Source organism: Anomalospiza imberbis, chromosome 2 (assembly GCF_031753505.1).
Source record: "Anomalospiza imberbis isolate Cuckoo-Finch-1a 21T00152 chromosome 2, ASM3175350v1, whole genome shotgun sequence".
NCBI lineage: Eukaryota > Metazoa > Chordata > Aves > Passeriformes > Viduidae > Anomalospiza > Anomalospiza imberbis.
Genome location: NC_089682.1, coordinates 108554758 through 108581355, shown reverse-complemented (window position 1 = coordinate 108581355; position 26598 = coordinate 108554758). Strand labels below are relative to the sequence as shown.

General features: G+C 38.0%; 1 protein-coding gene across 2 annotated transcripts in view; it reads left to right on the top strand.

Moving 5' to 3' along the window:
- Positions 1–26180, top strand: part of TMTC4 (transmembrane O-mannosyltransferase targeting cadherins 4) — a 51378-nt gene extending 25198 nt beyond the window's left edge. For both annotated transcript variants that reach the window (XM_068182544.1, XM_068182543.1), the window contains 12 exons: positions 1188–1280; positions 4641–4802; positions 5573–5775; positions 9004–9175; positions 9281–9412; positions 16688–16767; positions 16939–17046; positions 17161–17302; positions 17978–18092; positions 18552–18664; positions 24958–25027; positions 25546–26180. In XM_068182544.1, the coding sequence (XP_068038645.1) occupies positions 1188–1280; positions 4641–4802; positions 5573–5775; positions 9004–9175; positions 9281–9412; positions 16688–16767; positions 16939–17046; positions 17161–17302; positions 17978–18092; positions 18552–18664; positions 24958–25027; positions 25546–25697 (1542 nt within the window). In that variant the 3' untranslated portion in view covers positions 25698–26180. The remainder of the gene's footprint in view (positions 1–1187; positions 1281–4640; positions 4803–5572; positions 5776–9003; positions 9176–9280; positions 9413–16687; positions 16768–16938; positions 17047–17160; positions 17303–17977; positions 18093–18551; positions 18665–24957; positions 25028–25545) is intronic.
- Positions 26181–26598: the final 418 nt, after the last annotated feature.

Here is a 26598-nt window from a genome sequence, read left to right as displayed (position 1 = left end):
CTGTAAGGAAAACATAAGGAATTGTCTTAAAATGTGTAATTATTTACTCTAGCAGTATGAAGTAACTGTTTGAGCTATTAGAAGCAGAACTACTAATGGATTTGGGATTTTATTTGTTTGCTGTTGCACTGCTAGAATGATTATATTTATTGTTGTGCTAAGGGGCACAGGTCAGAGAGATAAAGAGCTAAATCACCCATTAAAAAGATTACTTGGAGGCTGAATGTGATTTTCAGTAGAATTCTTACCTTCCTATCTCCATCTGAGTGAGCCAAAAGCCTTTTAATTGGCAAGTGGCCTTTCTACAAGCCACACTCTAGTGAGGGGCTTGTGGCCTCCCAGTGTACCAGCACTTTGCCTCACCTGAAACTAGATTTACTGGGCTTTTTTTCTATTTAGTCTTTAGAACGGTGAGATAATTTCTGAAATTATTAGAATACAGGATCAATACTCAAGAATTATCATGGCAATATGCTGAAACTTTGAAGCAGAAATACTAAGGTTTGATTTTGCCAGTAACCTCAGTAGAATCCCCCCTAGACACATTTATACATTTTGTTTGCCTCTTTGGAGGTAGTTATGTGCAAATGTAGCCCTGCAAAACACTGGATATGTTCTAGTTTTATGTGTAGTGGCTGCAGATGTCATATAGAACGCTTCTTTTTTTTTTTTTTTTTTTTTTTTTTCCCAGCAACTTGCACTGTGTTTATTGCTGTAATTGAAAGAAAAGCAAACCTGATACCTCTGTTGAATCTTTATCAGTCTTTGTCTGTACCTTTTAAAAACAGTATTTCTGAAACCTGGAAATTCAAAGATGCCGTACAACAAAAAATAAGTAGAAGGCTTAAAGAAACTCCACCTTACTGATAGAAGCTTTACCTTTTGACTGCAGCATTTGGGGAAGATGGAGATCAGAATTCTGTTGTGACCATGCATATGTTATCTGGCTTGCTGGTGCATGGTATTCCCTGAAGGGTTATTCCATGTAGCAGGAGAATTCTCATTACAGTAAAATTTTATTCTACTAATCTGAGCTCCATTTACCATTCTGCCATCATTACTACCAATGTATCTCTCTATTTGTTTGGAATCAGAATTAAGATGTACAGGTAGTCAATTCAAGATGTATTTAAAAGAAAATATTTGTGGATAGCTGCTTCATCTTATGCTGTTATTATTCTCTTTAGGGTTTGAATGCAGTGTTTGATGCACTGGTGATTAACAAGATAAATCTTTTGGAGCTCATTCGAAAGTTACTGTATAAGGACAAGTCATTGGAGGTGAGTCCTTGGATGTTTTGTTCATTCTGGCCATTCAGGCAGTTATGTCCTAAAAGAAAAAGATTCAGCTTCTGGCAGTTTTGTTGTTGTTGGGAATTAGGGAAAAAAACCCCAAACCAACCAACGAACCAAAAAAAGGTATTGTTAGTCAGCCTAGTAAGGCACCTTTGCAGCAACATGAGTGGAAATGGGGTATTGTTAGAATTGCATTGGATAGTGAAATCCCATCCCCAGTTTTCTCAATAGTATGTTCAAAATGTTGTATGGAACAGCTGACTGCTTGATGCAACAAATTCTCCAGGGTCAGTAGCTATACACCTGAAATGATACTTGGAATGGTTTGGTCAGAGTAAAGAGAGGGAGAGATTTATTCAGATTCTCAATTACATAGTTAGACAAGAACATTAAAAATATGTTAACAGGTCCTAGTAGCTTTGTAGTTTAAAAGAAGCTAGGTAAGCACTGATAGTTGCTTGGGATTGATTTTTCTGACTTTCATGGATGTCAATTTATCTGGTATTGTCTCAAGTGGAGTCTGGCACCTAGTATTGGCACTGGCAAGCCAAGTAACAAAAACAATCAGCCTCAGATCAATGATGGATAACAGCCAAATAGACCTACAGCCTACTAGAGCATCACTGCTGTTGAACAGCTAAGATTCTCATCCAACAAGATTCAACAAGGATAAAGAATATTCTTTGTACTTTGCTTCAGTCTGGTTTCACTGCAGAGGAGTCTCACTAATGTTTCTGAGTGGCACAAGTCCTGTGCAGCTTTTAAATTCTTTTTCAAGGAGAGAAATGAGGAGCTGCAGGGGAAATCAGGGGAAGTAGGTTCTCTAGAAATGACATAATAGATTTGACCAAGTAGGGCTAAGTGAGGACTACAGGAGTGTTTCAGGCAGCAAACAGGAATGCTGGGGAGTTTTGCTGTATAAGGAGACTAACGTCAACTGGAATATGACAAGGGAAGCATCTAGAGCTGTAGGGATCTAAAGCAGAGCTAGTTCAGAATTAAGTGCTGAAACAAAAGGTAGTAAGTAGAACCTCAGGAATAAGTGGCCAGTCAGCTTCACTTCAGTGCCTGGTAAGATCACGGAACAGATCCTCCTGGAAGTTATGTCAAAACATATGAATCACAGGGAGGTGACTGGAGATAGCCAGCCCAGATTCACCACATGCACATTGTGCCTGACTAATCTAGTGGCCTTCTGCAATGGAGAAGAGAAGGCTCCAGAGAGACCACCTCTCTAGGAAGCCTGTTCCAGTGTTTGACCAGTAATAAATTCTTTACAATCAGGATGATGAGGCACTGGAACAGGTTACCCAGAGAAGTTGTGGATACCTCATTCCTGGAAGTGTTCTCGGCCAGACTTGACAGGGCTTTGGTCAAACTGATCTAGCAAAAGATATCCATGGCATCCCTTCCAGCCCAAACCATTCTATGATTCTAGGAAATGTCAGAGTCAAACCTTTTCGGAGGGTTATTCTTTAAGCCTGAAGAGCTCAGAGTGTGGTGCTTCTGTTTAAAAGAAGAACTTTTAAATGTTTCTGTTTCAGTGAAGAAAACATCAGATGTGCCTTTTCCCCCTTATTCTTTTGGTAGAAGTAATAAATTTTAGCTCCTGTTACCAGCAAAAATCTGTTCTGCTCTTTTCAAGGAAACATATCTAAGATTGTTTTGCTTTGTTTGATTGTCTGCTTTTTTTAGGCAGATTTTAAAAACTCTTCAACTAAGAACATTTTTTTTCTTCTTGATTGAGACAGGTTTCAGTTTCATGCCAGATTTCAGTTAGTTCTGAATCAAAGAGGATACAATAACACTTCTTCCACTTTCACATTCTGCCTCCTGAGAGATTTTGTGGCAATTGTGAAATCTGGCCTTAAAGAGACTGCATGTACTGTTAAATGAAATTAAGTCCTGGGCTAAGAGATTTTGTTGTTAATCTGTCATAAAGCAGTTATAAATATTCACTATATGTGGGGTTTTTTTCATAGTACAATTTTGTCCAGAAGTTATTTTATAGGAAAACCATTCCTATATCCTCCTTGCAGTACCTTTGGTTACTGAGATGTCCAGGTTGGAAGCAATCATTTCAGCACGAAGGCTAGCTTATGTAAAATCAAAATTACAAGCTGCTTTATCCTTAGGTATTCAACTAAATATTTTATCATGACTCCATTGTCAATTAGAAATACTAAAAAGCAATCTGAAAATTGTTTTAACTTTTTGATCCTTTTAGAAAATAAGTATCTTCAGCCAGTGCACTGATGTCTGTCTTTGTTCAGGAAGCCTACTCTTTTTTTTTTTTTTTTTTAACTTCAGACATAGTTGATTTTGATATCCTAAACAGCTATGGTGGCCCTTGCTAAAGAGCATATTCCACTAAGAGGTAATCATAATTATTGTGCCATCCTAAAGCTTTGACTGCTGTATTGTTATACTTGATTCTGTTTCCAGTCTCCACTGGTGAAGCTTGAAGAATCTCTACAGTATACACTGTTTATTTTTTTGGTTTTGTTTTTTTTTTTTTTTTAGTTTGGGGTTTTTTTTTATGAAAATGATGTGTGCTTGGAGAAAAATGTTATACATTCTGGAGAAAAAGATATAAAAGTCTGTCAGATTTACTGTCGACACCATCACTACTTTATGTTTTATGTGACTTGCCTTCTTTACAGCCTGAAGGGTATATTATAAAATGCATGATGTAAACCAACTGAGTTAATATAGATCAAATACAATTTTATACTTTTTCTGATCTTGGGTCATTTACCCTGAAGTAAGTGATTTGGATGCCTCTCTGTCATTAGCTTTTTAATCAAGTTTTTGACTGTGAAAATTTTAACTCAGTTTCTAATTCCTCCCAGCTCCTAACTGTGCAGTTTTCATGGTATATACCTGTAATTTTACCTCTAAAGATACCTAAGTGGACAAAATTTTTCCATGACAAGCAGACAGCTGAAAATAGTTATTTAAAACTAAGGCCACAAAGTACTCATCCTCCATTTTAGAAAGAAAAGATAAATTAATTTAATATGCTGTATACTAAACTAAAGGCTGTATTGTGCTCAAATTCCCTATCAGAAATTGCCATGTAAAACTACATCAGCTGTAGAATTACAGACGATTTGTAGAAGAGAGTCTTCTTGATGTAACAAGTTTTATTTACTGATTGAGAAGGAAATTAAAATACTTGCAAAAAACACTTTCCTATTAAAATGTCATCTCTAATAGCAAAAGTACACAGGAATAGCTTTTTCTTTCTGAGATAGAGGTGAAAAGGATGTGAAAGTGTTGGGTAAGAGAACAAACACTGTTTCCATATGAGGTGGGTTTTTTTTCCTTCTTTCTTTCCTGCAGAATGCTGGGCTACTAAGGAAGGGGCTGCTTTTCAGGATAACTCTTTTGATGTGTGGAGGGGCTGGAATACTTTATATCCGCTGGAGGATTATGGGCACAGGGCCACCAGCTTTCACTGAAGTAGACAACCCAGCTTCATTTGCTGACAGTCTGTTTGAAAGAGTAAGTTACAAAGTTGCTTTTTTCTGGCCAGTTCAGAACGTTTGTTTTTTGTCATAAAATTAAGTTTTCTGTGCTTCTAAGAAACAATAAAGAGGGCAGTTTTCACGTTTCAAAATATGTGTGATGAGGCACCTTCACTTGTGCTGCTGTGATGATTCTTTGCAATTTTTTAAAAATAGTATACCGTGTATATTCTCTGCATTCAATTTAGCACGCACTGTACACATTGAAGTACTTTTCCATTTACTCACTATTTTTCCCATGCATGCAAGAAATTAGCTTTTGCTGATTTTCATCCCCTTTCCCCATACTGTGCTTGACTTTTCTTCTTCTTTCACAACTAAAGAAAATAGCACGAAGTTCTAGTCTGGTGTACTTGGAGTATGTCTTGGCTATATACCTCTGGCGGCATTAAGGATCTTTCTGGATATGGAGAATGAAAGATGAAGACAGTGGATGATGTCTTTTGATGTTTTCTCCTGTTGTACAAGATTGTTCTTTTTACATATGGATATTGGTTGGAAAACACAGAATTGCATTTCCCTGCTCTGAACTAGAGAGCCACCTAGCTATGTTTAAAAGAAAATTTAAAATTTATTTCACAGCTGTAATTGTAATGGATATGTAAATAGTTGTAGTCTAAAAGTATTCATGGCCTCTTTATTGTGTTACAAGGGAAATGAGGGAAAAGAGATGGACTAAAGTTGCCCACTTCTCCCCCCACTCAAGTTTAGTATCAAATAAATGTTTGTTTTCTCTTTGACTGACAGGCTATAAACTATAATTACTACTATTCACTGAATGCATGGTTGCTGTTGTGTCCCTGGTGGCTGTGTTTTGATTGGTCAATGGGCTGCATACCCCTCATTAAATCCGTCAGCGACTGGAGGATAATTGCACTAGCAGCACTTTGGTTCTGCCTAATTGGTCTGATATGCCAAGCTCTGTGCTCAGAAGACAGCCATAAGAGAAGGTAAGAGACAGTGATGAATTTTAAATGCCTGGCCAACTTGAGTACAGTATTATTTTGTTAAATCCACTACTGATAATTTCAACAATTCAGTGGAACCAGTGTCTAGCAAATGCAGTTCAAATAAATATTTATAGCTGTCATTACAGTTTTATCCCAATTTAGGTCCATCAATGCACACCAACTAGTAGGAAACAGAGTTGGAGGAGGAGGCATGGATGGTTGCTTTATTTTTTCTCCTAAAATGGTATTTTGAGATCCTTAACACTGTAGGTGGTAAAAAGTAATATGTGCTTAAAACGCAGTAGGAAATTGTTTGTTGTTGCCCATACTTCTTACAAGTCATCATTTCCTTTAATTTCCTCCTAATAATGGAAGAGAGGAGATGTGCTTTGAAAGCAGGTAGAAATACTGGCCATGGTCATACAGTTAAAAAGTAAAATGCTTGACCCATAGTATGTACTCAGAAAACAACTTGTATTTTACCCAAAGGAACTAAAAAATTTATTGTAAACTGCTCTTTCTCACTAAGTGCTTCTGTTTAACTTTGCAAGTTCTGTTACTATGGATTTTATGTAGACCTAATTTCTCAGTTCCTTAAAATTTTTCAACTGCTCAGTCATAGAATGGGTTGGGTTGGAAGAGACCTTAAAGGTCAGGTAGTTCCAGTCCCCCTGCCACAGGCAGGGACACCTTTCATGAGATCAGGTTTCTCAAAGCCCTGTTTATCCTGGCCATGAACACTTCCAGGAATGGGGCACTATCACTACGTGTCCTTTTGAAAAGCCCATCTCCAGCTCTCTTGTTGCCCTCTTAAGGTATTGGAAGGTTGCTAGAAAGTCTCCCTGGGGGCTTCTCTTCTCCAGGTTACACAACTCCAACTGTCTCAGCCTGTCTTCATAGGAGACGTGCTCCAGCCTTCTCCTCATCTTCATGACTCACCTCTGGACTTACTCCAACAGGTCCATGTCCTCTTTATCTCGGGAGCCCCAGAGCTGGATGCAGCACTCCAAGCTGGGATCTCACCAGAGCAGAGTAGGAGAGGCAGGACCACCTTCCTGGCCCTGCTGGATATGCTACTTTGATGCAAGCCAGGATATGGTTGGCTTTCTGCACTGCTGGTGCACACACTGCTGGGTCATGTTCAGCTTCTCATCACTGAACTCCCCCAAGTCCTTCTCAGGGCTGCTCTCATGCCATTTTCTGTCCAGCCCATCTTTGTTCTTGGGATTGCCCTGACCCAGGTACCAGGCCTTGCACTTGGGTTTCATGAGGTTTGCATCAGCCCACCTATCCTATCCAGGTCTCCCTGGATGGCATCCTTTCCCTCCACTGCACGGCTGGGTGTCGTGGGCAAACCTGCTGAGGGTGCACTCAGTCCCACTGTCCATGGCACCAACAAAGATGTTAAACAGTGCCAGTCCCAATACCAGCCCTTGAGGAACACCACTTGTCACTGAACTCTGGACACTGAGCCATTGACTGCAACTCTTTGTGTGCAACCATCCAGGCACTTCCTTAGCAATCAAGAGGTCCAGCTGTCAAATCTATGTCTCCAGTTTAGAGACAAGGATGTCATGCTGGACAGGGTCAAATGCTTTGCACAAGTCCAGGTAGATGATATCACTTGCTCTTCCTTTATCCAGCAAAGCTGTACTCCATTGTAGAAGGCTATAAAATTTGTCAGGCAGATTTTTCCCTTAGTGAAGCCAGGTTGGCTTTCACCAGTCATCTCTTTATTTTCCAGGTGCCTTAGCATATTTTCCAGGAGGATCTGCTCCATGATCTTGTCAGGCACAGAGGTGACCTACTGACCTAGTTTCCTGAGTCTGCCTTTTCCCCTGTTTAAAGCATGAAGGTTACGTCTCCCCTTTTCTAGTCAGTGGGAACTTCAGCAGATTGTCATGACTTCTCAAGTATGATGGGTAGGAGCTCAGCACTATCTTAGCACCTTCATCCATCAGTTCCCTCGGGATCTGCAAGTGCACCTTACCAGATACGGAGCTGTACACCTTAAATGTTCTTGAACCTGACCTTTTCCTACAGCGGGCAGTTCTTCATTCTCCCAGTCTCTGCCCTTGCCTTATGTGACTTGAGCGGTGTGGTTGGAGCACTTGCTGGTGAATTCTGAGACAAAAATGTTATTGAATATCTCAGCCTTCTCCATGTCCTGGGTAGCCAGGCTTTCCAAATGCTTCCACATTTTCCACAGTCTTCCTTTTATCACCAACATAGGTAATTCTATTGTTCAGAGTGCAAAATCTTTTCTTACTTTTTTCTTCCTTCTCATCCCTTCAAATGTTAACAGTGTACCTGCCTGCCTTTCTGCTGTTTCCATACTTATTTGCATAGATAAATCATTTTGGAAAGAGGATGGAACTCTTGCTGCTAGTGATGTCATATTTTCTAGTAAAAAATGCACTCACTAAGCTTTTATTACTAAATAGTTTTATACAAAAAGTATAGTGAAGGCTTATGTGGAGATGAGAAAAGACCAGGAGGACCCATCTACCTTACAGTGTAGACATTCATTTGTAATGAATTAGAACAGAAAATTACCATGCCCGTGGCCTTTGTAAGAAACACCTAACATGGACCTGAGGTTCTTATTCCCTTGTGTCAATTCTGAAAAAGTGAGATACCTAGACTCTTTTGTGTGAGCTCTGTATAGTCCATAAAGAGCTACCTGCTGAGGATGCTAACATTAGTGTCAAAAAAAGGGAAGACAAACTGCTCTCAAAAACTTTGTGTCTCTTCTGTCTGTAGAAGGAAAGTGGATTACTAACTTTCAAGTGGTTAACTACAATGGATTCTACTACTGATGTGTTTGTTAGGAGAAAACCACCCTCTCGGTTGAATGTGCACCTAAGTTTCTTCTTTAACAATGACTTATGTTTTTGCCCCCATTATTCTTACTAGGTCCAAAAATAGACAGGTAGCTTTTACCATTACTTTTCCTGCCTGTGTATTTTAAATTGGAGTTATATAATTAATATGTAATGGGGCTATTTTCTGGCCTGGAAGCATGAATATTGCTTTTCTGGAAATTATAGCAATGATTTTTAAAGTGCCTCACTGAAATTTGATCCTAGTGGCTCTCAAAGGCTGTGTTTGAATGCCCTGTCCTATCTGCACATCCTTCTACAACGTTTAAATAAAGTTTATATGTTAAGTGAAAAAGGTACTTTAGTTAAGATTTGTAGTTAACCTGAGAATGTTTCTTGTTTGCAGAATCCTTACACTGGGACTTGGATTCCTTATTATCCCTTTTCTTCCTGCAAGTAATCTCTTCTTCCGAGTAGGATTTGTTGTTGCAGAGAGAGTCATCTACCTCCCCAGTATTGGATATTGTATTCTCTTTACATATGGATTTAGTCTCCTGAGTAAGCAAGCCAAGAAAAAGGTACCATCAAAATAATCAGTAAAGATGTTGTTCATCATCAGTCAGTTGATGATGAAGCAGTTCAATTGCATGATTTGTTTCTTAACGTGGCTCTCTTTCCTTAAGAAAATTCTTGCTGTGGCAGTACTTGGAATCTTGCTGATAAACGTTATGCGCTGTGCGCTCCGCAGCAGTCAGTGGAGGTCAGAAGAACAGCTCTTTAGGAGTGCGTTGTCTGTGTGCCCTCTGAATGCAAAAGTAAGTCACTCATTGACTTCTAATATTTTAATATTTTTTTCTTTTCTTTTTTTTTTTTTTTAATGTTTTGGAATTTGAGGTCAAGGAGGTATTATGCATAGTTAATATATTGTGCTACAGTGTTATTCACAGTCTTGCTCAGTTCAGGAATGACACTGACATGTCAGACATCTAAATTACAGTGGCAGCATAGTCAAAATACCAGAAAGTGCAAATTACAATATTCAGAACTTGGAGGTGGGAGTGGGGAGGTGAGGGAGAGGGGAGAATGCACTTCAAGAAAGGCATCAAGTCAAATTGGATGTACTGCTAATAAAATCTATTTAGAAGAATTGTGTGCATAATTGCAAGTTATTGCAACAAAAATATCGAAACAAGGTTAGTAAATTGTAGCAATGTATTCATCTGAAAAATGTCATAAAAGCCAGCACAGCTGAGGGACAAAGCAGCTTATCATCAATGCAATTGCGGGATGTGGGAGTAAAATCTTGCTCCCACTTCTGCTTTTTTACAGCAGCTGAGACTTGGGCACTGAGGAAAGCTGCAGTTTTCCCTGCAGGCTTAGTGAGGGAACAAGATGGTGGGACTGGATAGGATATTTCACTGAGCTGAGCTGAGCAGCAGTGTTCAGCATCAGAGACTGACTCCAGCCTCCAACAGAGGGGACCTCCACAGCAGTCCTTTGACAGCCAAGAGTGTGATCTGTTGGAGCATACCGCTGAGCCCTGATGTTGTCTGAATTTTAGTAAAGAGACTCTTTGAAGAGTCTGGGAGTGGGAATGTGCAGCTTCTCAACAAAAATATATTGATGTTTTAAAATATTAGATTCCTGTAATTTAGAGTGGTACCTAGAAAATCCCAATCAAGACACAGGGTTTAAAAAGGAACCTGTGAATGCTCAACTTCACAAAGAGAATGATAAACTTAGCATTTACTGGAATTCAGATATGCAACAGTGAGCTGTAAAAAACATTTATGGCCAGTATTTGCAACATGGTGGCATTTTTCAAAAGTCTGAGATTTTAATACAGAGGAAAGAGCTTTTGTATTTTATTGTGTGGCAGTGGTAGGCAACCATCTTCTTTTTAATGATGACCTCAGTATATCTTGTCTTCTGGTTGACAAGCACATGCTATAAATGGAGCAAATGCAATCTGTTTTCTTTGTGTGTAAGTCCGTCCATCTGCCATGGTGAGAGTGCTTTAGACAGATCCACACTCTCTGCCTGTGCTCCGAGCTCCTTGGACTCCAGCCATGCCTGGCTGGGAAGCTGTGTAGCTGTGCTCCCACAGTACTGTGCTTGAGCCGATAAGCTGTGCACAAGCTACTGAACTAATGCAGCTGGTTTAAAGCCAATGAATGTACAGGCAAAATGAGCTTGTGTTTGTCAACACTGGGCACTGTAGACATGCCTGAGCTGTATTTGTGCTGGTGACAGCTTGTGCAAGTGGAAAGCATGGGGATGTGAACTGGGAAAGGACTGTAGGCTCGCATTCCAATTTTGCTGAAGGATGTAACTTTGAAATCACTATAGTAGGGAACTTTTCTAAGCAGGAACATTAGAGAGTCCGTGTATGACAGCCTATGTCTTGTTTTCTTTATCAACTCAGCTATATTTATTTAATTTTGACAAAGGTAAATGTAAAAATTTGAACTAGGTTTTGTTTTGATCTTCAGTTGTCTTGCAATTGCAGGCTTCTTTTAAAAATGACGCCACAGGACCTTCTTTCAGTGACCCATTTATTTCAGTGGGAGGCTGGTACAGACCAAGGAATGGCACACAGATAATAGCTTTTTCTTGTTGTTCTTGGAACATATTAAATATGTGTAATGTGGTCCATTATCTATCAGGATCTCAAAATCTCAAATCCTCAGTAGCAGAAAAAGCTGTTCATGTTTTGTTGTACAGCTCTTTCCAATTCCAAATTGTCTGTGTGGGAAGTATAGAGTAAACTTACCCTAATTCTGAATAACGAGTTGTAGCAGCACTGCCTTGTCTAATTTCAAGACTCATTTCTTTAAACATGGTAGTGTGGCACAGTAGTGGATCTGGTGCCTTGACACATCTGGCTCAAGAGGATGACATTTAAGATCAACTTTAATAAATGTTGCCCGCTGACTTGAAAATTTATTGGAAATAATCAGGTACCATAATGAGGCTACAAATATTTTGACCTCTAAAAAAGTTCCCAATATAGATTATTAAAAGTTTTGATTATTATTAAATTTATATTAAATGTTATATATTTACAATATTTTAAAATATGTTATATATGTGTGTTTTATATATATATATATATAAAAATATAAAATACATGGTGGGTGGATGGGTAGGATTTTTTAAGAGAGAGAAACAAGTATGTTACAGATCTTGGTTAAACATGTCCAGGAGCATGTCACACATTTGAACTCGTGTGGCCCTGCACTCAGGTTGGTTTCAAAGGCCATGAGACTGAAAGAGTACACATCTTTAATATATTTGGCAGTATTTTCCTTAGCTGAACAGGAGGTGCCTCTATATTGATTCCATTTTTCCTACCACCTTTTTTCATACTGTATGGATTGGATTCTTCTCCTGGAGAGAAGAAGCTGTTTCTTTTAGCATTAGTTCCTCTCCTTGGACTAAATGAGAGACATAAGTCAGAAGGAAGGTATCCTAGATTTGTCTTTCTCTCCACTGATGATAAAAAAAGTCCTGACAACTAGAGCATATGTGGATACGTAAGATTATGTCAGATTTTGACCCTCTCCTACTGCATTTCACTATTTATAGATATTGCTGGATTGCTCCTCACCTTCTGAAGTCATTACACATTGTTTCTTTTAATTTTAAAGATTATTCCCAAAAATGCTCATCTTGCTGCCTTTTTTTTTTTTTTTCCTGCTGGAAATGTTTGCATTGTTGGAAGAACTGAGTTATTTTTTGTCAGCTTTTAGAAAAGCCATAGTAGTTAATTCCTGCATGACTTCTGGTCATTGATTATCTAAATAAATAATTGCAGTTACATTGTTACACACATGGGAAATAGCCAGCATTTTTCTTTTCCTGGATTTGAAATAACTGAATTTAAATGACTGTAAATTATTGTGGTTTTTTACATAATCTCTACATTCTCCTTGCTACTGGCTTTTCTTTAAAGGATGGAAATTAATAAACATAATTTTTGAAAAGCCATTTCAGTAGCAACTTTTATGCAAAAATAAGCAAGGAAGTTAAAATACTCCCAACACAATGTTGCTATCTGCCTTGACATACTGAGTAACATTGAAATTTATGCTTTATGCAAACTGCAATCATTACCGATACAAGTTTGTCAGAGACGAGCTGTGCTAATACTGAAAAGGTACAATAAGTTTGTGAGACTGGTTTCTGTACTTTCTTAAAAGGTCCTGTAAAACCTCTTTGTTACAGAACAAGATTTAATGCTGCCTGAGGATCTGATCTTTGATCCTTAAGGAAGCTGATCTAGAGGGCATTTCCTTTGGATATTGAGATTTTTTTCTTTATGCTATATATTGAAAAGGGATTATCTTCTGAGGAATTTAACTTAAGTGCTGTGGGCTGTGTTTATATGGGTTATTTGCAGTGTTTTGCCACCATTTTAGATGTCAATTTTTGTTTATACGAGCACAGTCATGCAGAAGAATCTTTAGACAATATTAGATACACAAACAAGATGTGAATATCAAAAAAGATTTGTTTTATTTTTATTTAGAAAACAGAATTTTAGTAGTAGAGGAAAGAGAAGATTGATGACACAAGCTGGCATTGAACAGAGGCATCTGCATGTTCCTGGAGAAATTTTGGCATCTGTACTTTGCTTTCATCCTTTTCAGTAAATGTTCATATTCGCTGAAAAAGAGATTATCAGCAGCTAGGAAGAGAGAGTAAAATTGCTGGTAATAGTCGTGCTCCAACTGAGGGGATGTACCTCCTTGAAGATGATATTACATTTCAATTTCTTCCTGTTCTGCTTTGATAGAAAACAAAATCAAAAAAATCAGTCTGGCAATAATTTAATTTTTGTATAGGAAATTTTTTTTCCTCTCCTTGTTTAAATTTAACATTTAAATAGGAGTTCAAGTACTATGTATATCTGGCACAGAATAATATGCAGTGCTTTTTCTTTTTTATACTGGCTTCTTAGGTTAATTGAGGTATTGAACAGCCAAATACATAGAGCCAAATCCTTGGCTAGGCTCTGGTGCTATGGTTATGTTAACTTAAACAACACATTCCTGTTGAGAGAAAGTAGGTTCTACCCTAGAATGTTTTTACCTGATCTCTTAGATTTCTGAGAATAATGTGTTGTAATGCATCCCTGGAAAATGCTCCTTTTAGAGCTATTACTGTAAAGCAATTGCCTGTTTAAGATTGATAAAGGATCATCTGAGTATAATGTAATACATCATTTCCAGTTAATATTTAATCATTTAATAACAGAGGGCTTTTAAATGTTTAACCAGGAAAGGAAAATCTTCCCTCCCAGGCTGGCATGCACAATATCTGTCAAAAACAGAAGAACCACATCTCAAGAGATGAAATTTTAAACTCACCGGTCTCTCATTATTAAAGACCAGATTCTTCCCACCCATTGGTACATAGAAAGCACTTGTGTCCCCGTGTTGTGCAGGAGAGTCACAGCCCTGTGCTCAGCAGACAGCAGTGGTTACTGCAGGCCTGCTCTGAGTGAGCTAAAGGCTGACCTTGGCATCTCTCTGCCGTGGCCACTGAAGTGGGAGACACAGCTGGATGGCAGAAGTAACGCGCACCTCTCCGATGACTGGATGTGCCTGGGAACGCTCTGCTGCTTCTGCTCTTCGGAGCAGGACGTTACCGCGTCGTATAACCCATTGCACAACTGGTTTTGTCATTGGATGTTTATGGTAGGCTGGGCACTTCTTTTGATATGTTTGGTTTCGGGCTTTTTTCCTTTTCCTTTCTTTGTCAGCACCATATTAAGAGGAACCAAAGCTGCAATTTCACTTGAAGGGAAATTAGAAAACTTACATAAAGCAAGGAGCCCTTCATTTTTGGGGGTATTGTATGGAAACATCAATTCCTTTCACACAGGAGCTATAGCTGAGGGCAAAAGAAATACACCACTGAAAATGTAAGTAGTTTATTTAAATAGCTGTGCAGTCATTTTTAATATAGTACATCTTTTTAGTTCAGTTCACAAAATGTATATGCGCACTTAATACTTCATTTGATGTTTTGACTTGGGAGAATTGGTATCTCTCAGTTTTCTTCAGACTGCACAATTCTGTTTACATGAGAAAAATATTCTTGCTGCTGGTACTTCTGGAAAAAAAATGGATGTGAAGATACTACATGTTTTTAAAAAAACTGTGAAAAATAGAAAGTGAAGTGCTGTTTCCTAACACAAGACAGCTGACATGTGAAAGACTGAGTGGTTGGTGTACACCAAGATTTTTCTCATCTTCTCTGTCCCAGTCTTTAGTCAAATTTAATTTTGTAAAGCTTTCTAAAGAATGAAATTCAATCAAGTTAAACATAATTTTGTTTGCTGATACTGAAGTGTAAAGTTATGTACTTCAAGGGCTAACATCCAGTATTCAGTGAAATCTTTAAGTATTTTGTGTTCCCACAATTTATCTTTTAACTGGGTAAAATTTGAATATGTGAACTTCAACACAGATAATCAGAGCAATCCAATTTGGTAAGAATCTTAGTGTTTCCAATAATATCTGGAAAAGATATATAAGTAGAATTCAGTCCTGAGGAACTTCTTTCAGGATTTCATTTTGCTTTAATGATTCCTGGGAAAATGCTGCTCTATCTTTTTGTATTTTTCGACACTGTCAATGGATCTTCCTTTGGTTATTTCTTGATGTAGATGTACCATTCTGCTGCTTCTTTGCCATGGGCCTTGTCATATTTTTATGAATGTACAGTACAGTGGCAGGATTTTTTTCTTTGTGGAAGCTGTGCTAGAACTGCTTTTATGGGATGCTGAATTTGTGTGCTATTTTATATCTTACAGTGTGAGGAGCTGCCTCTGTGCATGCTTAGTAAGCTTTATAGCATCTCTGCTCTCCTTAAAATCAGTGAAAATGCTTTTTCTCCCATTTGAGAAAGCATGGGAAATGTCCTTAACTTTATTTGTTGATGGTATGTTACTGCATGTTACAATCATATAGAGATGAAATTCAACAATTAAATAGCGTAACAACTAGGCTCCAACACTCATGTGTGCTGGATCAATACGTCCCAGATACCGTGCCAACTGCAATTAGGGTTTTTCAGTTAATGGACATGTCAGATAAAATCCTTTTTTGAATGTCGAAGGTGAATTAGACTTGCCTAAGTGCATTATGAACCTAGCTTTTTGGACTTCGGTCTGAAGTTATACCTGTATACTGTTTTGAAATTAGATTTTCAAAGTTTGGAAAAAATTACCATATGTGTTTGTTTTAGAGGAAGTACATACAATTCGATTTCAAATAGCAAAGTAATCTAAATAAAGAGTCCTGATCTGGGTGCTGAGAAATCTCTTTTCAAAAGTCAGTACTCACAGTACTTTTCAACCAGGTAACATAATCTTCTGAGATTTGTCTTAAAGTGGGATTTGAGATGTGTTCCAACTCAGATTTGTCCTGAAATATATTTATTCCTATTTACTCTTGCTATAAATTAAGATGATGCATCTTTTCCCTGTAGTCTAAAAGCTCTAGATCCTTCCTTCATTCTTCAGTTTTTAACAGGCCAAGTCTTTAACATGTTGCTATAATATTATTTCAGAAATGTTCTTTGATACATTTTTATCCTTAGATAATAATTGTGCCTGTTACCTTTTGTTTGGGTTTTTTGTGAATGTTGAGTTTCTTCTAGTTTATACTGTAATGAAAACAAAGTTTGACACATTGCTGTAGTGTTCCTTCTGCTTTGAAGTATTAGATAGATTTGATTTGAGTCAAACTTTCTCTTACCTGGCAAACAAATGAAATTAAGAGCAGGAGGTCTCCATACAAAGTGCCTTGTGAAAGGTGTGGTGGCCTCATTTTTAAAACTAGGAAATTAATAATCTTTATTAAATAGTTGGAATATGTAAGCTGATCTGTACCTCAGATTTTGTCTTACTGTCTTCATTGTATGAATTATCCAGTCCTGAGTATCAACCTACACCAAAAGGCAGCAATGAATGACACAAGTGCTGACTGTTTCTTTTTAGGGAAAGAATTTTTAGCTACTTGGTTCCACAAAATATCTGACTGTGTGGCATCTGGTAGAATATCCATCTGTGTTTTCAGGTGCACTACAATGTTGGCAAAAACCTGGCTGACAAAGGAAATCAAAGTGCTGCAATCAAATACTACAGAGAAGCTGTAAGGTATTAGAAATTTTACTCTTTAATGATCTTTCCTAAAATTTCTTTCATGTTTAACATAAAGAAAATGCTTAGGTATTCATTTTCACGTTCTGCAGCATTGCAAAGCTAGCAATTTGCATATATTAATACATGTCCATACATAATAATAATCTCTTAAATTTTAAATTTTAGGTTGAATCCAAAATATGTGCATGCCATGAACAACCTTGGAAATATTCTGAAAGAAAGAAATGAGCTCCATGAAGCAGAGGAGTTGCTGTCCTTAGCTGTGCAAATACAGTATGTTTAGACCAATGCTAAGTTTGCACCAACTGAGCCAAAATGATACAATAGGATCTTGTGTTTCAAATGCTTAATTGTCCTCTCGGTGGTTTTTTTTCCCAAATTGCCCAGACCTGATTTTGCTGCAGCATGGATGAATCTAGGAATAGTGCAGAACAGTTTAAGAAGGTTTGAAGAGGCAGAGCAAAGCTATTGGACAGCAATTAAACACAGAAAAAAATATCCAGATTGTTACTACAATTTAGGGCGGTTGGTAAGTGCTTTTGAATAAATGATAGCTATGACTGGAATCTCTATGTCTTTCTGTAAGTGTATATATAGATAAATTTATATAATTCTGCTGTAATGTTAAAAGCTGATAGTTATCCCAGTTTGCTTATATTGTATTTTATGGTAATTTCATACTTTTGGTAGCTTTTCCTATTGCTTTCCCAGTATACTTCCTTCCATACAACCTTTGGTAATCCTACTTTATCATATAAAGAAGTATAAACAAAAATACAGATTTAAAATTCTTGTTTCCAAAAGGTATTATTAATCATTTCCCAATGTTTTGCATTCATTATTATATTGTTAGCTAGTAAAACTATGCTGAAAAATTCAAATTAGATTTTTGGAAATATGTACATTAAATATTTATTAAATCTCTTGTGTAGATTTCTAAATTGTATGGTGTTTCTTCTACTTATTCTACTGGTACATGCATATTTGAAAACAAGCCTCACTTCCAGAGAAAAGAAAAGGAAAATTAGTATATAGCATTCTTATCTTCCATAACACAAGAGTATTCATTTTACATTTATTTTTGTCTATAGAAAGAAATCCTACTAGAAGGGACAAGACATTAACAACTTTTTAGTGTCTTTAGTGAATAACAGGAAAGTAAAGGAAGCAATAGCAAAATTACTGGATTTTTCTTTTGTTTTAGTATGCAGATTTGAATCGCCATATAGATGCATTGAATGCATGGAGGAATGCTACAGTCCTGAAACCAGAGCACAGTTTGGCCTGGAACAATATGATAATATTGCTTGATAACACAGGTAAAGGTCTATTTGAATGTTTTAACGAATAATTCAGTGTCTAGAAAAACTTAAACCTTTATCTGGTTTTATCTAAAAGGATCTCTAACTCTTTGGCTACCAGACACCCTCTAATACTATAAGAATGCCTTCTGACTCAGTGATTTTAAAGCATCACTTGAAATCCAGCCCATAAATTGAATTTCTGATACTTAAAATGCCATCATTGTGCAAGCATGTTTGTATTATAAATTAAATTCCTGAACTTTGCTTTGTTGTTCTTCTGAAGGTGTTGAAAACAAAATGGAGATATTCTGTTGCCTTAGTCTACAGGATTTTACATTTGTATGTGTGTGTGATACCTGGTTTTCTCTAAATAATTATGCAGTCAGCTATTTGTAAAATATGTGTGCTTGCAGCATGAACTAATAAGGCTGTGTTAAAACGTGCCTTCTCTTTTTCTGCTACCTGGGCTCCCAGGCAATCTAGCTCAAGCGGAAGCAGTTGGAAGAGAAGCCCTGGAATTAATACCTAATGATCATTCTCTTATGTTTTCCTTGGCTAATGTACTGGGGAAATCACAAAAATATAAGGTAGGTAACTAGAGCTTTTTGACTCTAGGGCTTTGGGTTGGTTTAGTTGGGTTTTTTCCCTTAATTAAACTCCATCTACGGTTTTTGTAGAAACCATTTGAGGAGATCATTGTGGACTATGACTTCGACAATCTGTTTAAAATGTTTCAGTGCCCTTTTCTGCCACAGTATTGGTGTGTGATTCTGTCTTGAGCTTATCACACAGTATTGGTGTGTGATTCTGTCTTGAGCTTATCTCTCCTTATTTTAGATGCCTGGGTTACAAATGTTGCTGCCCTACACTATGTCAGTGGTCAGTGGAGAGAAATAGGCTCTTAAGCACGCTAGAGGGCACTTAGGGTCTTGTGTTGCTTCACTGCCGAGGGAGAGAGCCTGCATTGAATTAAAGACCTTGTTTCAGGAACTCAAATTAGATGGGACAGGCTAGTCCTTGTGCTTTTGCTATGTATTCTGTGAATACATATATATAGATAAGAATTCTAGCCTTTTTGCCTCAGACACGATCTAAAATATAGCAATATGAGTTTGTTAATCCCAGAGTGAGGTTGGGTGATCTCAGAATGCTATGAGAGAAAGTACATACATTGCTGAATGTATTGAACTTCCTCTTGGATGTAATGGACCTGCCTGTGAGTGGTACCTCAGCATTATCTACCTTCATTTACAAGTAGTAAATGTAATGAAACTGATGAGAATGACTTGTTTTCCAAAGGGAATTGTATCAGATGATAAGCTTATATGACAGAGAATAATTCATACACATTTAATACAGTTAGTTGTTTAAACTGACTCTATAATCAGTGATTTAGGTGTATGATAGGGACAAATTAATAATAAGTCCTTGGTGTTCCTTAGCAAAACCTCATTTACTGAACCTTTTTAAAGTTTTTTTAGGCTTTTAAGGGGTTTGATGTCTTTTTGATAGCGATAATGTTAACAGCACTGCAGGAACCTCCTCATTTATATACAAAGAAGATTCTATGATATGAAACTTGACAGGAGGAAATGGCCTAAGTTGCACCAGGAAAGGTTTAGATTAGATATTAGGATTTTTTTTTTCCACAAAAGGGGTTGTAAAACATTGCACCTGATTGCCCAGGAAAGTGATGAGTGATCCCTGGAAGTGTACAAAAAATGTATGGATATGGCACTTGAGTCCACAGTTTAATGGTAAACATGCTGGTGGTATGGGGTTTACAGTTAACCTCATGATCTTAAAGGTTTTTTCCAACTTTAGTAAGTCCACGATTCTCAAAACAGATACATTTTTCCTGTAGTTACTGTGACCATTTATATTTCTACGGTATTGTTCAGCTGTGGAGTCCTGACCTGTCCACATGTGAGGCCAGGGCCTGTGACAACCCTGCCCTGGCTTTTGTTTGTGTTAGTGATGCTGTTAAACAACCTGTTGCTGGTTTTCTATACTGGCTGGGTTTTTTTTCCTTGACACTAATTATTTTCTCTCTCCACCTGAGACTGTTATAAAATACATATTTTAGGTTGGTTTAACGAAGTTCCAGAAGAATACAAATTAACATCCAGAATGCATAAGGTATAAGATTATGGAGGAGGTAATTGCTATAATTATTTTGGTGAGTCAGGCCTGTGGAAGAATAGAGGATTTTATAGTCATTCATCAGTAAGAATATGTAGCATGACAGAATAAAGAGCATTTATAATGAAATAAAGTTGAAAAAATAAGTTGAAAACAAGCTAGAAAATTTTTCCAGATGTAGGAGAGACAAGTCTCTCTTAGTGGATTTAAAAAATAAAAAAGAAGATAGTGGTTTTGATTGCCAGCCCTGAAAGATTATTATGCTGCAGGAGAACGTGTTGGAGACAATGCAGAAGTAAGAGTAGTGGAAAGTGCAGCTTTTAAGTGCATATTCTGAAAAAAGCAAAAGGAGTAGTGGAGCCTAGGAAAAAAACAGGGCACCAGTGAGTGTTTTAATAGTTCAATATGGAGTAGTAGATTTGTGCAGAGCTTAACTAGTCACTAAAAACTGATGGGTTATAACAGGGAGAGCAAATTAAGGGAATTGGAAAGTGGGCTCACTTACAAAGGTTATGATCTCAGCAGCTGTATTTAGCATTGCCTGGAAAGAGGAGATACAGATTTGTTTGTAATGGGAGAATGCTTACTGACAAAAAAAAAAAAAAAAGCATGAAAAATTCAGATTTCTTGTCCACCCCCTCACCATGTAAAAACAGAGAAGTGGATGGCTCTTCGAGGATTTTTATTGAATGGAATTGGAGGGGAGGAATGGGGGATGGAGACTGTCAAGGTGATGGAGGTAATTTTCAGAGTGCTGCCTGGCTGTGTCTGATGTGTTGTATAACCTCAGGCATTTAATTTATTAGGTCACTCGTTATGTGTCTGTATAGAAGTTGCTACTATGCTGGCTCTGTTGTCGCACAAGAAGATTTGTTCTGGGGTTTTTTGTTATCTTTTATTTTAAAAGACACTGAGTCAAAAAGGTTTTATTAGGTTGTGAGAGATTTCCTTCCAATAAGCATACAACATTCTCCTCCTTCCAATAAGCACACAACATTCTCCTTCAGTTTCAAATGCACTTTAATTTTCAGGAGAAGATAGGTTTCCTACGTCACAAAAAAATTAAAAAATAGCCCTTTATTTTTCGTTTGTATCTAGTAATGAATGATTTATTGTTCCAGAGAGAAAAGCATATAAAGGATGAGCTGTTACTGTGGTTTTGTTTGGGTTTTTTAATTAACATCTGTTATAACAAGTTAGATTCTCCTTTGAATGCTTGTTCTTATCTCAATTGATGAAGAACCAAGCTATCTTTAGTCATTTGAAAAAGATGTGTGCTGTATTTTTGTTACATATACATCTATGCTTTTTCTGTAAAAAGTGCAATAAATTGAAACCATTCAGCATTTTTTGTATTTGAAATAAAGCCAGACTACAATTTTGTGGCCTTGGCAGCAGATGGAATGCGGTGTGCTTACCCCAAGCCTTTGCTATATGCAAGCTGCAAGTTTCTTGGCAACACTTGAAGATTTGGCAAGATGCAGCAATTTGAAATACCACTGATGTACTGGAATGTATATTTACTCCATATATCCACAGTAATATGAATATGATGCACCTTAAATAGCCTTTAAACAACCACTATGCTTCTACTAGCTGCTGAGCAAAGTAGTGGTGATAAAAATATTCTCAGCATGGCGTAGAAGATGTATGGTAATGGCAGCCAGCTCTTGAATATCTATTTCATTAAATTATCTGGAAGCACATTGCATTTGTTGCCCCACTGTCCTTCAGCAGTGAAAGGATGCAAGTCTGTAAATTAGGTGCTCCTTCTCTGTGTAGGTGGCAACTTTTGGGCATAAGGTTGATTTAAATGATCAGCATATCTTTCATTTTGATTGCTGTTAACCTGACTAGTGATGAAAAAAGAGATTTACTAGACCAAAATACTAAAATTTGGAGTGAGAAAAAACACAAGTTTGTGGGACTTGAAGTTAATGCATGCTTTCAAGTGCCAATCCACTGTTGATTTTTTAGGACTTGAGAGCTGCATGAAAAGAGGAGGTTATCTTGCACCACTTGCCAAATTTTTCAGTCTCAATATGTTTCTCAGGTGACTGAGAAATATGGAAATAATGGAATAATTTTGCCTGGAAATGACATCTAGAGGTCATCTAATCCAACCCCTAACCCAAACCAGTGCCAGTTCCAGTCAAATCCTGAATATCTGTCAATAGAGATTTTATAACCTCTATGGACAGCATCTTTCAATGCTTGACCGATTTTATGATTAAAAAAAAAAAGATGTTTCCTTTAACTGGAATTTCTTGTATGCCAGTCTGCATCCATTATATCTCATCCCATCTCACAGACATGTGAGAAGAGTCTGTTTCCATACTCTCTGTATTATCTCACCAGGTAGTTGTAGGCAGCACCTTCATCTCTCCTGAAGGCTGAAAAGACCCAGTTCTCTCAGCTGGTCTTTGCACGTCTTGTGCTTCAGCCCTGTACCATTTTGGTGGCTCTCTGCAAAACGCACTGGAGTATGTCTGTGTCTTTCTTGTAATGGAGACCCTCAGCCTTAACACATACTCCAGGTGTGGTCTTGGAAGTACTTATCAAAGCCACATGGCCACCAGAGGTCCATTCCATCTTCAACCATTCTGTGATTCCTGCTAGTCTGTTTCTCTGCCCTGCCCAGGTCCCTCAAAATAGCTGTTCTCCCTTCCAATGTATTTCTCCCTCCTCTTAGGTGCTATCTGTAAAGTTTTGAAACTGCATTCAGTCCCATCATCCAAAATATGAATGAAATCACTAAACAGTATGGGTTTCAAAAAGACCAATGCCTCCAGGAACTTTAATAGTCTGGATATGAGAATGCTGGAGCAACTGCTCATGCCACAGGAAAGCAATGCTAAAACTTGCACTATGGATGTAAATTTGCAGACATCTGGTTCCCCTTGTTAACTCATATCCAAATATTCCTTGTCCTGAAACAAAATCAGAATCACAGAATAGCTGAGGTTGGAAGGGACTTCTGGAGATTGTCTCATCTAACCCCCTGCTAAAGCAGGTTCACCTAGAGCAGGTTGCACAGAATCGTGTCCAAGCAAGTTTTTAGTATCTCCAAGGAAGGATACTGCACAACTTCTTTGGTCAATCTGTTCCAGTGGTCTGTCACCTGAACAGTAAAGAAGTTCTTCCCCGTGCTCAGGTGGAACTTCCCATGCATCAGTTGCTGCTCGTTGCCTCTTGTGCTGTTGCATGGCATGAATGAGAAGAGCCTGGATTCATCCTTTTGGCACCCTCCCTTCAGATTCTTAGACATTGAGGACTGAGGTCCTCTCTCAGGACCTCAATGAGAGGTTCTTGAGGCTGAGCAGGCCCAGCTCCTTCTGCCTTTCCTCATAAGAGATGCTCCAGACCCCTCATCATCTTCATAGCCCTCCACTGGACTAGCTGAGAGAACCCTGGGGTTTGTAATTTCCTTGACCTGTGGAGATGAAGGCATTTTCTGCATGAGTCTCTCCTGGCTTGAGAATGGCAGCCTCAGCTGTGCTCAGCAATGCTTTTAGTTTGGGTTTGAATTTGGACATATGGGGAGGGCTCTTAAGTCACTCAGAGCTGAGTGACTCAATCTTGACATCAGAAATTTCTTTTCCCCTGAAGGGACCCTTACAGAGAATTATTTCATGCTTGACATGAGAAGATGGTGGAACCAAAAATCTGGCTGACAGGTTTTCTTTTTCAGTAGAGCCTGTGTTTTATTTTAAGCTGTGAAAGCTTAGCACAAAGGAAAGGACTTTTCTCCATGTTACTGTTCTCACATACCTCAGACAGCAAGTATGTGCATTCACATGGAAGCCTACCACATTGAGGTAATTTTATCTTCAGGTCATTTGCGTTGAAACTGAATTAACAACTTTCCCTAAAGCACAGCACAGCATAGAAATCTATGTAAAATTTGCTCTCAAGTATCTAAACTTGCATGCTAGTGAGTAAATATGCTCTATTTGGATTGGGCGGGTTGTGACTTTTTAAACTTCTGCAGGAAATATGCTCTGGTAAAAAAAGTATCAATATTAGCAGCTAGTTTGGAAAAATAGAATTGTTTTAATTAGAGAATAAATTTAGTGGTAAATTATTCTCTGAATATTAGGTGAGAGAGCTGAGGCTTTCTAAGAAGTAGTCAGATATCAAGAGTCTTAACAGCACACATTGCAAGTGGTAAAACAGAGAAGATAACCAGTGAGGAAAATCTAAAGGATGTTGCATGGCATGATTTTTTAAGTAAAAGGTACTCAGCTACCCTTCATGGGGAACCAAACTGAAACATCTGTTTGAAAGGGATTTACTGGAATGCCCGTACTTTTAATGCTAAAACTATTGTAAAAGGAAATCTATCTATAAGCTGTTTGCTTAGATACCAAATTACATTTCCTTAATTTGATTGCATAAGTAGGGAAAACATCAGCAGGTAATGTTTGAAAATACTGTAACTATTTTAAAAAAGGTACTTTAGATAAAGAGCAAACTTCACTAGTGCTTAATAAATTTCTGCTAAAATAACAGCAGCCTATGAAAACATGACATTTATTTGCAGCATTATTACTGGTTTCAGGGGGCTGTAGCCACCTGAGCTACAGGATCAGGCAGGCTCAGGATATTTATATAGTAGTATCATATAGATATGGCATAGTTTTGAAGGGTTTGTAATTACAGTGGTGGGTAAAATTGGCATTGTTTTATATATATGAGAATGGACTTTCCTGATGACTTGTTATTTTAAATTATTCAGGAATCTGAAGCTTTGTTCCTCAAGGCAATTAAAGCCAATCCAAATGCTGCCAGTTATCACGGTAATTTGGGTAAGAGCCTTTCTAAATCTTATCAGCTGTATTGTTTATTTGCTTCATATTCATTGTGTTTAAAATGAAAAAGCAATCTTTTGAGCCTTCTTCCTGCTGGGCAGATTTCTATTTTACTTTCTAGAAGAACTGCCAGCCAGAAGAACAGGGCACTAAAGCCAGAAAAGCTGTCACACAATATGACAGATCAAGAGGGCTGCAAAATCCAGCCCAGAGGTAGCTGCACTTTAGTGTCTGCAAATTGGTTCATTTATGCTATGCTTGTAACCCGCAATGAGCTCACCAGATAAGAGCTGCCATTTATGGCTCCATTGTAATTCATTCCTTCATCATTCCCATGCCAGTTCTGCTCCCAGGCTTTGCTCCTGCAATTGGCAACAGAACAAGCAGCTACTGTGCCACCAGCCAGTGACAGACCCTCACTCGAAACAAATACCTCAGTGTTGTTCTCCAAGTGATTGGCAAGATTGTACATTATTCAACAATATTGCTAATGAAATTCTCCACTGATGTTCCAGCTGTGCTTTATCATCGCTGGGGAAACCTTGACTTGGCGAAGAAGCACTATGAAGTCTCTCTGAAGCTTGATCCCATGGCACCGGGAACCAAGGAAAACTACAACCTCTTAAGAAGAAAACTGGAGCAGCTGCAAAAGAAAGGCGGTGCCTGATGTTCCCTTTTCAGGTTGCCCGTGCATGCTGTTTACGACTACTGTTACATGGGTACTTTTGACCATGTACAGGCTTCAGTCATAATTTCTCAAAAACAACACCACCAGCACCGCACACTTGAATGTCCAGTCTTGCCCTCCTACAGATCCCAACATTTCAGCTCGAGGGATCGTTTTATTTTCACTTGAACTGCTTTTGAAGTCCATTAGAAGATTTTTGTAGGTATATGAAAGCAATGCGGATGGAATTTCACAGCATACACATGTAATTTAATATCTTCATCTGACTTTTTAGTAGCAAGATAAATAGCAGGAGGCAGCTTTATTTCTGAAAGTGATACTTAAAAGTGCTATTTCCTGTTTAAATCCTGATCTTTTCAAGTATGAAAAATATCTGTCCACTTCAGTTTTATTACTGCCTTCCAGTGGCAGTCCTGCAGAACCAGTGGAAGAATGAATTCTCACATCAGTGCTGGAGCACATCAGCACATGTACTCATATAATTTGAGTTAAGCCCTTATGCTCATTTCTGTCTCCAGCCTGTGAAGTATCAATATTTGTACAGGAGTAAATAAGGGCAAGGATTTGACCATAAATGTCTGTCAGCCAGTATACTGCTCAGGTATGCTTGAGTATAGAAAATACTGTTAGAAGCAGCTAATGAAAAGAAGGTGAGGCAACAGAGGAGTCAGGTAGAGTTTCTATTCTTGCAGGCAGCCTCATCTACCACAGACAACATGGACAACAAGTCAGAGTTGCTTTAGCTCCTGTGGCAGGTCAGTGGTTTAAATACAGTATGGTATCTGTAGGAGCTAATTGCTGTGTTCTCAGGCAATTCAGTGCTTTCTGGCTAAGGACATTACACCTTTCAGCTCCAATATTGCTGGGGAATAGAGAGAGA